General features: G+C 44.7%; 1 protein-coding gene across 1 annotated transcript in view; it reads left to right on the forward strand.

Annotated features, from left to right (window-relative positions):
* Positions 1 to 6670: 6670 nt before the first annotated feature.
* Positions 6671 to 18138, forward strand: part of RMND5A (required for meiotic nuclear division 5 homolog A) — a 61038-nt gene continuing 49570 nt past the window's right edge. The window contains exon 1 of the mRNA XM_061155296.1: positions 6671 to 6960. Within this exon, the coding sequence (XP_061011279.1) occupies positions 6819 to 6960 (142 nt within the window). The 5' untranslated portion in view covers positions 6671 to 6818. The remainder of the gene's footprint in view (positions 6961 to 18138) is intronic.

The following is an 18138-nucleotide window of genomic DNA, read 5'->3' on the forward strand; positions in this document are numbered from 1 at the left end:
TTTATAGATTCTCAAATTTGAAAGATGAAATTTTTACTTTTTCTATCTTGTGTCTGTCTACTTTCAAGCATCTAAGAGTAAGTCAAGATGAAAAAAAAAGTATGAGATAAACTGAATGCTAAGCTATAGTTATGTATAACAGCTAATAAACATTTCTAAAAGATGTCACAAGCAGTTCTGAAAACTTTTTGTTATAGAAATATATGTGCTTAGTCACTCAGTCGTGTCTGACTCTTTGTGACAATCTAGTTAGAAAACAAGGTACATTTTGGAAAAGTTAACTAAAAATATGGGGGCAGTATGCACTTAAGCATTAAATGGCTTAACAGAGAAGTCCTCCAGCAGTTCAGGGAGTGGTTGGTAACCCTTAGGGTCACAGTCTAGATCAGAACTGTTCAACTGAACTTTCTACAGTAAAGAAAATGTTCTGTGCTGATTAACACAGTAGCCATTAGCATCTGTAGTTACGGTGCAGCTGAAATGTGGCTGGTACAACTGAGAAAATGAATTTTAAAAGTTTAATTTAAATAGCTACATAGGGGGACTTCCCTGGTGATCCAGTGGCTAAGACTCTGCATTCCCAATTCAGGGGGCCCGGGTTCAACCCCTGGTCAGGGCCCTAGATTCTGCATGCTGCAACGAAGACTGAAGATCTGGCATGCCACAACTAAGACCTGGTACAGCCAAATACATAAATAAAGATTTAAAAATATAGCTACACATGGCTGATGATGACCATATTGAGGAGTGGCAGTCCGAGACCTAGAAGATATCAATAGTGAAAGATGTTAATAGTAATAGGATTTGTCTTATTACTTGAAGAAAGGGAAGGATTTGAGTAGCTGAGAATAAAGAAAAGCATTCTAGGAGAAGAAAAAGCATGGTGAAGCTGTGCTTAATTCACCCTGAAAGTGTGAAAGTGCCCAGTGTTTGGATGGGGGATTGTGATGTTTTGCTATGCTGGGCAGACCACACAGCTAAGAATCAGGATTTGAAACTACAGGTAATGGGAAGTCTTGATTATTTCTCATTAGTGGATAATAATAGCTCTTACCATATACCCGGCATTATATTGAGTGCCTTACATGGATTGTCTGATTTAATTCTTATAATAACTTTTTCAGGAGATTGAAGATTATTATTACTATTTTTTTGAAGATTCATTTGATGGCACTGTAGAGGTAAGAGAAGCAATTATAATCTTGGAAGGATGACAAAAGTGCTTATGAAGGGACTTCCCTGGTGGTCCAGTGGTTAAGAATCTGCCTGCCAATTCAAGGGACATGGGTTCGATCCCTGGTCCATGAACTAACATCCCACCTGCCATGGGGCTACTAAGCTCATGAGCCACAGCTACTGAAGTCCACACACCCTAGAGTCTGAGTTCCACAAGAGACACCACCTCAGTGAGAAGCCCATGTGCCACAACTATAAAGTCTGCTTGTAGCAACAAAGACCCAGCACAGCAAAATAAATAAATAAATAAATAAATAAATAAAGTATTAATGAAGGTGAAGCTCAGATGGTTAAGAATCTGCCTGCAATGCAGGAGACCTGGGTTCAATCCTTGGGTTGGGAAGATCTCCTGGAGAAGGGAATGGCTACCCACTCAGGTTTTCCTGAGCTTCCCTGGTGGCTCAGACAGTAAAGAATCTGCCTGCAATGCAGACTTGTGTTCAATTCCTGGGTTGGGAAGATCCCCTGGAGGGGGACCCACTCTAGTATTCTTGTCTGAAGAGTCTCCATGGACAGAGGAGCCTCGTGGGCTACAGTCCATGGAGTCGCAGAGTCAGACATGACTGAGCAACCAAGCACAACGAAGGTGAAGGAAGTAGAAACTGAAAAGCCTCATTTTAGACATTAGGAAGTTAGACTCAATACAGAGCATGCAGAGAAAATGTGGAGGGTGAATGGAAAAGGGAGTGAGACAATCTGTATCCCTAGGGAAACTGATGAGGACACCTGGAAAGCACCAATAATTCTGGGGTGACTGAAGGCAAGTTACTTAGTGAAGGGATCTTGAGAAGTGCCGGGAGTCAGCTCACGAGATCCCACCCATGACAAGGTCATGAGGAGAAAACCTGACAGGCAGGGCGGATCAGGTTTTCAGGGATTCCGAAAAGCTGCCCCCAACGCTCACCTTAAAGATGATATCTGTCTTTCTGATGTTTGCTTCAATAGACTACTCCCTAATTTCTGTGACACAGGCAGAAGGCCTTCCCTGATCTCTCCCCAAATAAGAATAAATTTATAACTTTAATCAATAAGTTTCCCAGGTGGTGGTATTTTATGAGATTATCTAGGGTGAAAGAAGTGTTTTAATTTAAACTCCTTTGCTGGTATTTTAGTTTGTTTAGCAAATGTGTTTATGCTCTTGGTACTAATGTGCATGATTGCTTATAATACCCTAATCATAAAATAACATAAAGACTGATTATATAAAAGCCCTAATAGACATAGAGCCTTTTTGAGGGGTGAAGGAGTCCTATTAGAAAACATAAGAAAAATTATTCTAAAGGTGGTTATTGGGTTGATGTTTGCTTGCTGTTTTGCTTGCTGTGTTTTTGCTTTTAATGTGCTAAGGTTGTGCTGTGGAAACCATTGTTAACATAGTTACATCTAGAAAAATAAGAGCTTAGCCCTAGTGTGGTAACAGTGAAACGGTTGTTAATTGTTAGTCAGGAGTGCTAGGCAGGGGCTGCCTCACCAAAGTCGCAGAGTTAGTGTGGAGTAAACTTCTTAGATAAACTCAACTGACAACTTCTGCAGAAGGATTAATTTTTGTGTTAACGAGTTTATACTTCTACTCTGTACTGTTGCCCTATGAGATTGCTACCTTTCAGTTAAGGTCACCATAGAAACAGAAAATAGGTTTACATTCACCTGACTTGCATAAAATGTTAATAGGCCCCAAGGCCAGAAGATAATGTACAAGACCCTCATAAACTAAGAAGTATGCAGAAAACACCCTGGTTTCGTGAAGAACAAGCTGATGTAATGTTAAACTATCTTCCCCTCAGAAATGTACTAACTTAGGGTATAAAAGCTACGGTAAAAAATAAAGCATTGCCAGACTCTGCTGCACACCCCCAGTCTGGTCACTCTCTCTCTCTCTCTCTCTCCCTCGCAGACTTGGCCCTATCAAGGCTGGTCTCACGTGTCTTCTCTTGCCGACGCCGTTCATCCTGAGGGTACCCCCTGGACCCTGCCGAGGCTGGACCCTGGCAGAGAAGGATATAGGTGGCAATGGAAACAGGTCAATGGAATCAAGGAATCTGATGGGGGAAAGGTTTTCAAGAACCCTAGAGGTAAGTTAACGGCTTCCCAGGTGGTGCAGTGTAAAGTATCTGCCTGCCAATGCAAGAGATGCAAGAGACATGGATTCAGTCCCTTGTCAGGAAGTTCCCTGGGGTAGGTAATGGCAACCCACTTCAGTATTCTTGCCTGGGAAACCCCATGGCCAGAGGACCCTGGTGGGTTGCAGTCCATGGGGTCGCAAGGAGTTGGACATGACTGGGCAATTGAGCACACACACACACACACACACACACACACACACACACACACACAGAGGTAAGTTAAAGATGAAGATGGTGAGGTGGCATAGGAACATGGGAAATTAATGGTAATGCTGACAAAAAATGAAGAGTCAAGAGGAGGAGAGTCAGTTTTGGAAGGGAAATATGGATTCCGTTTTTGACATGTTCGTTGGAGGTAACGAGTTCCCTGGATGATGATGTCTTGCTAGTTGGGGGGAATGTGCAGCTAGTTTATGAGAACAGATCAGGAAAATTTTAATTTTAATGTGCTCTCACAGGACAGCAGGTAGAGAGAAAACAAGGTTGAGAACAGAACCTGGGGCAAACACCCATCCATATAGTTAGCTAAATGAGAAAGAAGAGCCAGTAAGAGAGAAGGGGTGACTGAACCATACCATGGCAATGCCCTGGAGATCAAGGAAGGACTTTAAAGGTGATAGTGAGTCGTAATTTTCATGTGTTGCAGTGAGATCAAGGGAAACAAGAGTGAGAAAAGGATGACTGAGCTTATTAAGGTGATCCTTGGAGAAACAGGAGGAACACATGTAGAGGATTTGTTTGGGCAGTTTGGCCTTGAAAGAACTGAGGAAAAGGGAAACAGATTGAGAAGGCTTAAATGAAGGTTCCCCCTATATTACCAGGTCAGGTGACAGCTTAGGAAGGGAGAAGGGACTCTTCTTCCTTCTGATACTTGACAACAGTTCACAAAATGGATGGTATCAATAGACATATTTTGAGGAGAGGATTCTCAGTGAAGCAGGACTCAGGGTCACCTGCCAAGAAAGAGAGAAAGGAAAATGGGCAAGGGAGGGAAGAGAAAGGAAGTATGTAACAGCCATAGTTGGGGCTGCCCTTGAGAATCACCAAGAAATAAAGGATTGGGTGCAAGATCAACATGATTCCCTGACTAAACTGCCCTCTCTTGATTTATTCCTGGGAACTGACATCAATAGTAACAAACACCACCACCATTCATCATGTGGTTATCATGTGCTGCTTTCTGGGTGTTTTCATAAATTATCTCACTTAACTTTCCTAACAATGGAGTTAAGTATTATTAATCCTAATTACTTCCGAATTATAAAAAAAGGAAATTGAGGCTCAATGAGATTTTACCTAAATTAAAAAAAGAAGATAGCACATCATGTCTCCAGGCACTGTTTCCAGCACAGAAAACACAAGCAAGGGGCTGCCTTACTGGAAATTTATTGAAGAGCTACAGACAGAAAAGTAAACGAATAAAACTAGGAAAAGGTCTTTTTTATTTCATTTCGCATTCTTTACTTGAGAACCAATGGGATATAAATTATTCCCCAACATCAGTACTAAAAATAAAATCACGCTGTGAGCATTTTTTCCCTTCTACAACTGGAACAATTCCGGGAATCGGTACTTATTAGTTGATTGTCTGAATTAAAAGTTTCCAACTCTCAAAAAGAGTTTAATTTTCAGATTAAAGAAATTATTATGTCACCTAACCTTCGGAATAACAAACATTTTAAGTTGTTAAAATGCTGCTGCTTTTGCTAAAATGATAATATACTAAATAAAAATGAAAAAGAATAAGCCATTCAATACGAATAAAGGCTCACCTATGTTAAAAAAAAAAGTAATTGAATCAGATTATTTCAGATTTTAATAATGGTGCGCAAAGAATAAAACTAATAATACAATTGGTATTACAATAAATGACGTAGCAATGGAGGGAGTGCTGGCGGGTAGAGAAAACAGTAGTGCGGTCTGGGGAGGACCCTCAGTGGGACAAGGGAGCTAATTTTAGGATGAGAAGGTAGAAGAGTTTTCCAGGCCAAAGAAAATGCAAGTATAGGGGCCCCGAGGCAAGAAGCAGCTTGGCTCGTCCTCAGCTGCAGTTCAGTCAGCGAGTAGGTCTAGGCCAAGGTTGGAGGCACTATCGCCAAGTCAGGGAAGGATTTACGCAAAGGGGTAACTCCAATCTATTCAATGGAATAAGGCGCCGAAGAGGCAGGGGCCAGACTCCCCCAACCTCCGACTCGAGTTTCCTCTCCGCGAAGCTACACGTCTTACACGCGGGGTGAAGCAACCGGTCAGGAGAGGCTCCAGGCCCAGGGGCCAAAGGGGCGAGGCCTGCGGGGGGAGTGGGGGGCGAGGCGTGTGACCTCCTAGGGTTGCAAGAGTCGAGGGAGCACCGCGGACTGCGCCCGACCACCAGACACCCCCCTCTCCTGCCCTACAACCACGGCCGCCTTTCATTCTCGTTAGAGACCCTCGCCCGTAGCACCTCCCACCCCGTCCGGCCTGGCTGGATTTCCCCCCCCGCCCCGGGGCGGCGAATCCGTCTTCCAAAACTTCGGAACGACCGTACCCCCTTGAGTGATGGGGAGAGGAAATAATACAAGGCTAGGGCTTAGTCCTACAGGAAATAGACCTCTTTATTTCTGCCCTGTTTTCCCTCATGGCTTCCCCAAAGCGCCTAGCTTCCCGGGATGCTCTCCAAGTCACCCCCTCCAACAACGAGTCTATTGGTTTGGCCCTTAGTCCCGGATTGGCTGAAGGGTTACGCCTCGGCCAGGGATTGGAGGACGTTGGGTCCTTACGTGTTCCCGGCGCCCATTGGTTCGTTTTCCCCGTTTCTGGGCGGAGTCGTTAGAACCGGTTTCCACCCACTTGTTTACGGAGCGCGTAGTTGTAGAGCTCTCGGAGCTCTAGGGCTGTCTCTAAAGTTCCCAATTTAGCTCCTTGGACCAATTAGGCGCTGGCTCCACCCTCTCCCGCTCCCTCGCACGCCTCCCGCGTGGTACGGCCCACACCTTTAGAGCCCCGGCGCGAGCGGATGCGTTCTTTTGCTCGCGCTCGCCGGGCTGACCCCCCTCGACGGTGCGCTTGGTACGGCCCGCGGCGCCTCCTTCTCTAGCTGGGGTGGTTGCCCCCCTCGGGTCTGTGGCGCTTGGTGCCGCCCGGGAGAACCAGGTCATCGGTCCGTTCCCGTGAAAACAAAAACAATCGGCGGCGCCGCGGCGGGGAGCCGAACGCGGCGAGCGGGGAAGCCGGGGCGCAGGGCCGGGTGGGACCAGCGAGCGAGAGCAGCGGCCACGCGCCGGGGCCGGGGCGCAATGGGGCAGGCGGGCGCGGGCTTCTCGAGGCTCCTCAGGCGCCGGGGCTAGCGCCTCCGCCGCCTCGGCCTCTTGCGCCGCCCGCCTGGGGGACGAGGAGCAGGACGCGGCCTCGGCCGGGCCCGGGCCGAACGGCTGCGGACACTCGGGAGCCGGGGAGCCGACCACCGCCACCGCCGCCTCCGGGATGGATCAGTGCGTGACGGTGGAGCGCGAGCTGGAGAAGGTGCTGCATAAGTTCTCGGGCTATGGGCAACTGTGCGAGCGCGGCCTGGAGGAGCTCATCGACTACACGGGCGGCCTCAAGCACGAGATCCTGCAGAGCCACGGTAAGGCGGCCCGGGTGGTCGCCCGGGACCGGGCCCAGCCACCCCGAGCCCCTCGGGCCCAGGCGGGCCAGGAGGATGCCTCCGGGCGGCCAGACCGGCCTTCCCCGGGGCGCCGAGATCCCCAGGCCCCTGTGACTTTTCCTCCTCCTCTCCCCACGATCTGTCTCGAACCTACCCCGACCTCGTTGTTAATTAAAAGTGAGCGCGAACCCATCTGGAAACCAATTCTGGAGCCACGGGTTTCATCCAGGGTTGAACCCGGGAGCCGGGCCGGCTCGTCGCACCTGCAAACTGCTTCCCTCCTGGGGTGGGCGCCCCTAGTTAATTGCCTTGGGCCCGAGGATCCGGGCGAAGAGAGGGTCAGTGCAGAGGACCCCACCCCTCCTCCTCCTCGCCCCAAACATTTAGCCAGGGACTGACTTTCCTCGTCTTTCTTCATTTTTTTAAAATTAGAAACTCGCATGTTATTCTTAGCTGTGAGTTAACAAAACAGCCGCTGCTTCAACTCCCTAATTTGACTCTCTGTAGAAGAAGCCTGCCTTTCAACTCCGCAGCGGCACTGATGTGATTCCTAAGAAACTAGCTAAATCAAACTATTAAGGTCTCCCAGTTGCAGCCTGCGATGAGACAGGAGGCAACCTCCCCAGAAACCCATTGTGGAGCAAGTTGTTTGTTAGTGCGTTACCTGGTCAAGTTTTTACTTGTTTTCCTTTCAGAAAGCAGGTTTTCAATAGGTGTTTCTTCTCTATTATTATAGCTCTAGGCCCTGGGGGAAGATACTTAGCTGCAGTTAACTTGTGGAAGCTGGGTGGGATTCTTTGGTTTTGGGTTATTTAAATAACATAAAAAGTCTGGTATTCTTTAGGTTAAAATATCTGTAGTGATGATTCCTTCTGAGCAAGAAATAATGGACTTCATGGAATGGATTATGTTGGGGAGTTTGGGGGCCCTGCTCAACTCAGAGGTTGAACAGAAATTTTTGATAAGGAAGGTTTGGTAGCTGGGGTCGCATGTGGACCCTGGAGCAAGTGTGGTTGAGGACAGTGGCGCTGGCTGAACTTCTGTCCACTTCTCCTTCCTTCCTGTACACTTTGCTTTCCCAGACTGCTTTCAGCCGAGAGTTAGTGCTCATCCATGGTGCCTGGGTGCGTGCTCAGTCATGTATGACTCTGTGCCTCCATGGACTGTAGCCCACCAGTCTCCTTTGTCCATGGAGAATTTTCCAGGCAAGAGTAATGGAGTCGGTTGCGATTTCCTCCTCTAGGGAATCTTTCCGACCCAGGGATTGAACTCACGTCTCCTGCACTGGCAGGTGGCTTCTTTACCACTGAGCCACCTGGGAAGCCGCATCCATGGTGAGGGAGTCTTATAACAGCATCTCATCCTGGACATGGCAGTCACTGTGAACTCCAGGAAAAAAGCAAACTCAATGACCATAGTGGAGTTACTGCTGCTGCTACTGCTAAGTCACTTCAGTCGTGTCCGACTCTGTGCTACCCCATCCCTGGGATTCTCCAGGCAAGAACACTGGAGTGGGTTGCCATTTCCTTCTCCGATAATGGGGTTAGAACTTGAAATATGAATATGGAAACATGAGCAGGCCTAAACAGCTGCCTGCAAGGGGGAGGTAGATGTGGGGTAGGATGGGACTCCTGGGGGAGGCTCTGGTGAACTTGGTTAGGGACAAGTGAGGAACTGAAGAGCCAATGAAGATAGTCAGGGGCATCATGTTTCCTGTTGGCTGAAGATGTGTTGATGGAGTTTGGGAGCAACTTAAGGTTTAAGATGGTGTCCTGGTGTCCTTCTACAAAGGAGAGTGCAGGAGATCATTAGGTTGCCCAGAAGAAAGACAGTAGGGTCTAACCACAGCCTTGAACTCCCCTTGAAGAGCGGAAGTCCTGGAGGTGCCAGCAGAAACAGAACGGACAGGCTTAGAGAGGTTGGTCAGCTGGTGTTTGGCTATTGGGAGTCAGTGACCCTGTTTGCAAGCAGTTTCATAGAATTGTTATACTAGATGCCTAGGAGTTAAGAAAAATAATACAGATTGAGGTGAGAGTGGCTGCTTAAGTAAGGGGGCTGAAGGCGTGTCCCCTCTGCCCCTTATCTGGAGAGGCAATCTTTTTGTGTGGTTAAAGACTGAAAAGGGACTTCCCAGGTGGCGCTAGTGGCTTCTGCCAGCCAATGCAGAAGACACAAGAGCCGCAAGTTCGATCCCCGAGCCAGGAACATCCCCTGGAGAAGGGTGTGGCAACCCACTCCAGTATTCTTGACTGGAGAATCCAAGGAGCTTGGTGGGCTAAAGTCCATAGGGTCCCAAGGGTTGGACATGCTTCACATGCAAAGACTGAAAAAGGTAGGAGTAGCTGAAGGGTGTAGACTTGGAGAGGTGGAAGGAATGATTTCATTTTAAGGGAACAGGTTGAATGTTAAGGGCTTGCAGAGTTTGAGAGAGAGAGAAGATAGAAACTATTAAAAAAATTCCTTTCTTCCATGAGAGAGAGAGTGTATTAACTGAAGGCGAATGTGATTTGAACTTCGTTTTAGGGGGTTTGGGGCCCATTCCAGATGGATAAAATAATTTTGAGAACTTGCTGAAGCAGGAATGTGTTTTAGACCTCTTTGCTTGGGACATTTCGAGGAATTTATGGTCAGAGGGTATTAGCCACAGAGTTTGCTGTGTTGTTCAAACAGTCTGATGTGAATTGTGGCGTTCCTGCCTATTTTTTACCTTCTTATCTAACAAATTGCAGTTTTATATTGATAATCTCTTTGATTTTTTTTAATTCTTTAAGAATAGGATTAAGAGACTAAGGAATTCTCCAGGCAGGAATACTGGAGTGCATTGCCATGCCCTTCTCCAGAGGATCTTCTAGACCCAGGGATCGAACCCTGGTCTCCTGCATTGCAGGCAGATTCTTTACTGTCTGAGCCACCAGGAAAGCCCCTAAGAGACTAAAGGCAGCAATAAAACATGAAAGAAAAATAAATACCACAAGTACTAGGTCTAATTTTCAAAATAAAATCTTCTTTCTTATGATATTCTATTGTATAATGATAACAGATATCATGCCTTGGTGTCTGGGAGATGGTATTTTTCAAAGCAGATGATTTCGAAAGTTCTCTGCAGACAATATGGGTATTACACTGAGTCTTAAGTATACCCCTCTTAAAGCTATATGGATTGAACTCCATATAGTTCCATATTGGAACTCCATTTTCAAGTTTAAAGGAAGTTTTCAAAGCTCTGAATATGCCTGTCTGGGCAAGTGGTCTGGTGGTTTCTCATGACCTGGTGGAGGGGCTCCAGTTGGCACCCTCTATAATTAGGTTTATTATAATAAGCTCATTCTTTGGGTTCATTTGTGGTGATATTCTTGTAAGAATGTGATATGAATAAAGTAGAATCTTGAGGACTCTACAGATCCCCCAACATTGTGTCACACTGTTGGTGAGTGACTGCCTGATTCAGTAGTGTTCTTTAGTGAGGGCCAGGGGGTCAGGTCAGTTTTTGAGGTTGAATTACATTTTCTCATGTTTAAATTTCTCTTTTCTAAAGTTGTGAGCAGACAGCTATACCACGTGAGGATGGTTAGGATGGCTTGTGGTAGAAACTGATCAACCATCAAAGGAAACCCATTGACAACTGTGGTCCACTCACACCACCCTTGTTCCAGATGGTGACGTGCACTCTACCCAAAGGGGCTCGCCTGATCTCCCCTAAGACCTCGCTCATCTGCTCTAAACTGCCCCACATGGCATTTCCTTAACTGAGGGAAGAGGAGAGCGCTGTTGCCATTTAGTCATCCTTCCAGTGAGAGTTTCCCTGTGAGCGTGAAGTTTGCTCTAAGATTTAATACAGTTGATGCTGTTGGTGATTGTTCTCACTCTGCCCTTGATCTCATTTGAATGATGCCCTGGTTCTTCTCAAACTTCACTCACACATGCACACTTTTATTTTTCAGGTAGATTCACAGTTTCACTTCAGTAGATTTATCCTCATTCTGGGCAATAATTGTGAAGTCATAGATGTGGTATGTTAGGTATAATCAACCTTATATTAAATATGTTAAAATACTTCACATACAGCTAAAGTCACCATTCACATCATTGGTAGGGGAACCGCACTTTGGACAGCCCTTGATTAACAGATAAGTGGTATTAGATACATTTTGGTGATTTGCCTTGTGGTTACTTATTGTTAACTTTTGGGGGAGGGCAAGTGTATTTATATTTTGTTAATCATTAGCACTTCAGTGGTGGAAAGGAGAACATAAAAGAACCATAAATGATGTATTGCTGATATTCTAAATTCATGTTTGGTGATAGAAAATTAGGCTGGAACAACTGGGTAACTGTTTTATTACATGTATATACTATACTTGAAAAAAATTACAGTGTTTGTAAGTGTAAAGGATGTACAGTATTTAATGAAATTGTTATTTGGGGGTTGTTATTAAAGGGAGTTTGAATATGGTTTCTGAAAGAGATTGTCAAGGAATTTTCTAAATTTAAAATGGTATTTTTTTTGAGTAGATAATACATTTAAATGGTATAAATTCAAATGATAAAAAGGATATCCAGTAAAAAAATCTCCCTCTCAGTCCTTCTTATTCTCAGACCACCTAGTTGTCCATCTTGCAGCCAAAGATTTGGCTGTTTCCAGAAAAAATTTTAAGAAGATTCAGGGAAATGATAATTTATCACTGTTTATTTTTTCTCTAAGGCATTGGACATGTAGTTCTACATACTGTGATTTATGCTTAGTATTGTATTATCACAATTTGCAAGTTGGTAGAGATTGTTTCATTTGTGGGTGCAGTCAATATATATTATCAGCTAAAACTCTGTGTGTTTCTGTGTGGTCTAACACTTACAGTATGATCTTCTACCTTTATCTCTCTGGTGAATCAAAGAGAATTTAGTTACTAATTGCAGAATTGCCTCTTTTTTGTTTTTTTAATTTGAGAGTGATAAATGAGAAGTAAACAATTAAACATGAAAGGAAAAGCAAATTAGATGGTCACATTTTAAACTAATTTTTGTGATGTAGTATTGGGTCAGTAGACAAAAAAACCAGAGGTCCAGGGTTACATGTTAGGTATAACTAACTTTACATTCTAGAATTTGAATTGTATGTATTACATATATATATTGAAAAGTAAGTTTATTTGTATATGCAGATTCTCTGCTTTTCAGCGTCTACCAGTGTTGAGTGTCTGTGTTGAACTAGTTGTAAAAGGATCAGGGTTTGGTGGACTAGCGGTTTGTCTTACTTAGTCATCCTTATTCTTTGGTGTACTTTGAGTAGGCTGCATAGCTTGGTGACCCCATTTGTTAACTAAACTTTTTGCTAAGTACAAGACACTCTTGAAAGCATAACGCTGTTCAAGTTTTGAATAAAATTTGGTATCTGCATTTAGCATCTAATCTGGAAAGTAGCAAGATAAGTAGGTCAAAAAAGTTTGTATGAATTAACAATAGCCATTGTTTAAAAACTCAAAGAAGAGAATAGACCAGTCACCGATCTACTTGTGCTGTTTTATAGATGGTGAGAATCATAATAATAATAGGCTAGCGTTGGTGTTGCCAGTTGGGTTTAGAAGCAGATTTAACTTTGTCAGCCATTCCTTTCCAGGTTCATTTAGGAGCTAACTCTGTCATTTGGCACCTTACTCATTCAGACTGCTGTATCACTCAGGATCCTTTTGGTTGCAGGTGGCAGAATGGTTTTAATTAAAATGGAATTTGTTGACTTCATAACTAAAAAGGCTGAGTTTAGGCCAGTGGCTCCTGGGGCACAGAGGGTGTCATGAGGACTGGTTTTGTTCTGTCTCTCCCTTGGCTATGCTTTCCTCCATGGTTGGCTTCATCCTCAGCAGAGCTTTTTCCATGTGGAAGCAAAGATGGCCCATGGACTCGCGTCATTCTTGTACTGCTTGTAATCCCAGAGACAGGGACATGCCTGTTTTCTGTTTTTATTGTCCTAGTTCAGATCAATTACGGGCTGCTGGGTGGAGTCCATTAGCCACCTTGGGCTGTGCTTCCCTATTGTCAGATTCATGACCATGGGACCCGCTGTTGCTCAAAGTAAGGAGAGCGTTCTAGAAAGGAAGACTTGCGCCAGACAGAAGTGATAGATGCCCACTGTAGCTGAGCCAGCTGCAAGTTACATCGATAACAGTATTCTTTGAGATGGTTTCTTGATTAGCCCAATCTTTATTTCTCAGCTTTCGCCTTGACTTCTAACTGTAACATTCAGATAATTCAAACCCTGAGTTGATGGTATGACTTCATGTGTAGACTCTGAGACTACAGCTTGATTCATGTTACCTTTGGGAACTTATTTGAAATTACTTTAATGCTTGGTATAATAAATTGGTTTTCCTAAGGTTATCTTACCTCCTGAGTAGTTTCTAATTCTGGGTAATAACCTCGGTAAGGGGGAAACTTGCCAGCACTTCTGCGATACTATCTTACTAGAGTTAATAGAGAAATTTCTGTTGTTTTCATGCTGTAGTCACTTAGTGGTTAGCATAGTGAAAGTGGTGTTTTAGGCAGACTGCTGTTCACTTGGGATATTGAAACTTACTTGTTTTTATTTGGGGCCCTGCTTCATCATCTGTAAAATCTTTGAAAATGACCCCAAGAGGCAGTTGTGGGGAGACTTGAGGAGTCCTGGCCATAAGCTATGTACTTGGAGACCTGTGCATGGAGGTACTCCATGTAACTCCCCAAAGTTGAATGCTGGGGAGGTGATAACTCTCAACAGGGCATTTCTTCTGGCCTTCTTAGATTACGTGCTAGTCTAACGGCTCAGAGAGCAAGAGACTAGAATCTCTGGCAGCACTTGAGGCTTTTAGAAATAAGCTTCCACTCTGTTTGGGTTTAGTGATCGTATGGCTGAGCTCAAAGTGGTTCTTTGGGAACATTGGGAAATCCATACGGCTTCTCTTGCCAAGTCTTTCTCCACCTAAGAGGCCTGGAGCACAATATGTTCTCTTTGATGAGTTTGCTGTATCTGTTCAATCCATATAGATTTAATATCTTATTATTGGTCCGCGAAGATGTTTGGGAGGAGACAAAGAGAGACTTTTAAAAAAAGAAGCATGGTATGCATGGCCTCAGTCCGCCAGGAAGGTAGAGGCTTGTTGAGGAGACAAGATGTGTCTGTGCTTGTGGAGAAGAACATAAAGTTTTGTCCTTGAGCTCAGGAGATCTGGATTTGAGTCCTTGTTCTATCACTTCGCTGCCTCTGTGTGTGTATGCGTGCACGTGTGCACATCTGTGCACAGTTGCATCCAGCTCTTTGACACCCCGTGGACTGCAGCCTATCAGGCTCCTCTGTCCTTGGGATTCTCTAGCCAAGAGTAGTGGAGTGGGTTGCCATTTCCTTCTCCAGGTATCTTGCCGACCCAGGATGGAACCCTCGTCTCTTGTGTCTCCTGCATTGGCAAGTGGATTCTTTACCACTAGCACCACCTGGAAAGCCCTCACTGCTTCTACAATCTCACTTAACCTCTTTCCTCTTCAGTAGACTGATAGCTTATGTCATGGGTTGTGGAAATTAGATAGTATGAGGGCTTTGAACTCTGTAAAACAAGGTTTACTTATTATTTTTAAGGTCCGTACCTTTAAGCAGTGTCTTAATTGAGACACTGGATTTAGATATCTTTATTACTGGTGTATGTTAACTACCATTGTGTCCAGTGGTCTGCTTAACACTGTAAGGAATATTCAAAAAGTATTACATAACAGTGTTTAAGGAACTTTATTTGGATAATGAGGCCAGAGTTTTACAGTTGAGAGGGAAAAAACCATGGCCGTGGAATAGTACACAGCATAATATCAAAGGGCTTCCCTGGTGGCTCAGATAGTAAAGAATCCGCCTGCAATGCGGGAGACCTGGGTTTGATCCCTGAGTTGGGCAATCCCCTGGAAGAGGGTATGGCAACCCACTCCAGTATTCTTGGCTGGAGAATCCCCATGGACAGGAGCCTGGGGTTGCAAAGAGTCGGACATGACTGAGTGACTAAGCACACAGCCCACTTAATATTATTAGATAATAGTGCTTCTGATTGGTGTAAATGCTATCAGTTCAGAAGAATGGGAAGAGAAGGAGCCCTTAGAACGAATTGCTTAGGGTGGGCTGTTTCAGTTCCACTGTAGAGCACTTGGTCGGTAGTTACTTATCCCCAGTTACATGTGAAACTGGGCTCCGTCTTGTGGGAGTTACAGAGGACAGGCAGTCATCCTCATGCTCCAACCACATTCTGAGTAGTTGGGGAGGTGAGCCCGTAAGGCCATGTATACGGTAAATGCTGATTGAAGGATACCAACAACAGGGTGGGATTTGAGACAGGGACAGGCTCTTCTGACCTGTGGGCAGTTTCAGTAACAGAGACTGAGTGAGGAGAGTAGGAAGATAGGATGGGGTGCTAGGAGAGGAGGTCAGCAAGAACAAGGATGCAGAGGAGTGAGAGTACAAGAGGCATCCTGGGAATAGTGAAGAATCAGAGTGGGGAGGTAGGAAATAGAAGGATGAAAATTAAGCTGGACTCAGGTTTTGTAGAGTCAGGGCTGTCAGGGAAGGTGGTAAACTGAGAAGACACTGAAAGACTTGGGTTGGAGGCGGTGAACAGGGAAAGGACAGGGATATGATCTGAGACCAGTTAGCATTTTGGGTGATTCGAGTTGGGAGTGAAGTTTGACTAGAGGCAAGAAGACAAGTTAAGGTTCCTTGTCAATGTGTGACTGATGAAATAGGGGCCTATTCTGGGGTAGTGGTAGAGATGTAGAGACCCAGGCGTGGAGTCTCCTGAGGGAAGAAATTACCAGGACTTGGTAAGAATAGGAGAGAAGGGCTGGAAAAATCAAAGGTTCATCTAGGGTTCTGAGTATAAATGACAGACAATTATAGAACCAGGAAGGAAATGGGAAGTTCAGGAGAGGGGAAGGTAGAAATTCGGGTTTGATTTTTAAATAGGAAACCCACATTCAAATGCTATAAGAAGCCCTCTCTGGTTCACCCATTCATTTCAGAGATAAATAGATGTCTCGATTAATTCTCTATATTTAGAATTTGAAGGGAGTGAACAGGCGCTCTCAAAATATCTTGTTGTGTTAGTTATATCTTGTTAGTATTAGTCACTAAGTTGTGTCTGACTCTTTGCAACCCCATGGACTGTAGTCCGCCAGGCTCCTCTGTCCATGGGATTCTCCAGGCAGGAATACTGGAGTGGTTGCCATTTTCTTCTCCAGGGGATCTTTCCGACCCAGGGATGGAACCCGAGTCTCCTGCATTGGCAGGCAGGTTCTTTACCACTGAGCCACTGGGAAGCCCCTAAAAATATCTAGCAGACATTTAGAAATTTGTTTCTATCTCTTCCCTCTCCTCTTCTTCTCTGGCCAGGTCTTACCTCACAGACTACTGTGGACCCCCGTTTCTTCCCTGTGCCCATCATATTGGTCTGGCTCTCTGCTCCAGGAGGGCTGTTAGTCTGTGCCATGTCAGTTAGCTCTTAAAGATAAACTGAGGTGATTTGTTTTCTCTTGTGTTTGGACCTGCAGCCCCCTCGGCTGTGATTTGGTGCAGTGGATCCGCATACCCATCTGTGAATCTGCCTTTGGGGTGGACGAACAATGCTATACTTCCCTTTACTATATACATTTTCCGGCTGTTAATTTACCAAAAAGTTTATTTTGTTTTCAGGGTGTACTTCCTCTAGGGAAAAAAAAAAAGAGAGTGTTTTCTATTTGTGCCTTTTCCTGCTTCCTCTGAGTGTATCTCTGTTGAGTGGTTACTGAGTCCTAAGTGCCGAGGTAGCTCATGATAAGCCCGAAACCTCAGTAGGCGACAGTTTGGCTTGCTACTGGGGCTTCCCTGGTGGCTCAGACAGTAAGGAATCTGCCTGCAATGCAGGAGACCCGGATTCAGTCGCTGGGTTGGGAAGATCCTCTGGAGAAGGGAATGACTGCCTACTCCAGTATTCTTGCCTGGAGAATTCCATGGACAGAGGAGCCTGTTGGGCTACAGTTCTTGAGGTCACAAAGAGTCAGACATGACTGAGTGACTGACACTAACTATGGTTTGCTACATACAGTATGAAATAGCCCTTTATTGCCCTTTATTATTATTTTTAATACCAACCTTTTTAGAGTTTCAAGTTTTTCTGTTTTAATATCTTGCAAGCATATTCATGTTCACCTTGTCAATGACTTCTTTTTTTTTTTTAATTGGAGGATAATTGCTTGACAGTGTTGTGTTGGTTTTTGCCATACATTTAACATGAATCAGCCACAAGTATACATATATCCCATTCCTCTTGAACCTACCTTCCAACCCTGCCTCCATCCTACTCTAGGTCATGACAGAGCCAGAGCACCAGGCTGAGCTCCCTGTGTTATGCAGCAGCTTCCAATTAGCTACCTATTTTACACAGTGTCAGTGACTTCTTTAGAATCAGTCCTGTCCTTGAAATTGAGATGGTGTAATACACAATCTATTGTTTTTCTATTCATTCAGTAAATAGTTATTGAATGCCTAATATGTGCTGGCCTCCATGCCAAACATGGGAAATTAAATACTTATGTTTTCTACCTTCAAGTAATTTCATGGGGGTGAGAGACAAATAAATATTTACAGTGTAGTGTGAAACCCTGGTAGAGAAGTACAAGAAGCTATGCAAGCAAATATTTTTCTAATTTACTGTCTCCAGGTAACTAATGGACATAAACCCTGAAATGGATAGGCAGTGACGCTAAAGGCAGAGCTTGAAGTCTTAACTGGGTTCTATAAAAACAATTAGTGTTGTATGCTCAGTCGTGTGTGACTCTTTGTGACCCTGTGGACTGTAGCCTGCCAGATTCCTCTGTCCATGGGATTCTCCAGGCAAGAATACTGGAGTGGGTTGTCATTTCCTTCTCCAAGTAATCTTCCTGACCCAGGGATCAAACCCATGTCTCTTGTGTCTTCTGCATTGCAGGCAGATTCTTTACCACTGTACCACCTGGAAAGTAAGGTAAAATCAATTTAGGAGTTAGCTCGCATATGTATAATTTAGTTTGGCAGATGTCTGATTTTGGAGGAGACCATGCCTATTCTTGGAGAAGGCAATGGCAACCCACTCCAGTGTTCTTGCCTGGAAAATCTAATGGGTGGAGAAGCCTGGTAGGCTACAG

This window comes from Dama dama, chromosome 11 (assembly GCF_033118175.1).
Source record: "Dama dama isolate Ldn47 chromosome 11, ASM3311817v1, whole genome shotgun sequence".
Classification (NCBI taxonomy): Eukaryota; Metazoa; Chordata; class Mammalia; order Artiodactyla; family Cervidae; genus Dama; species Dama dama.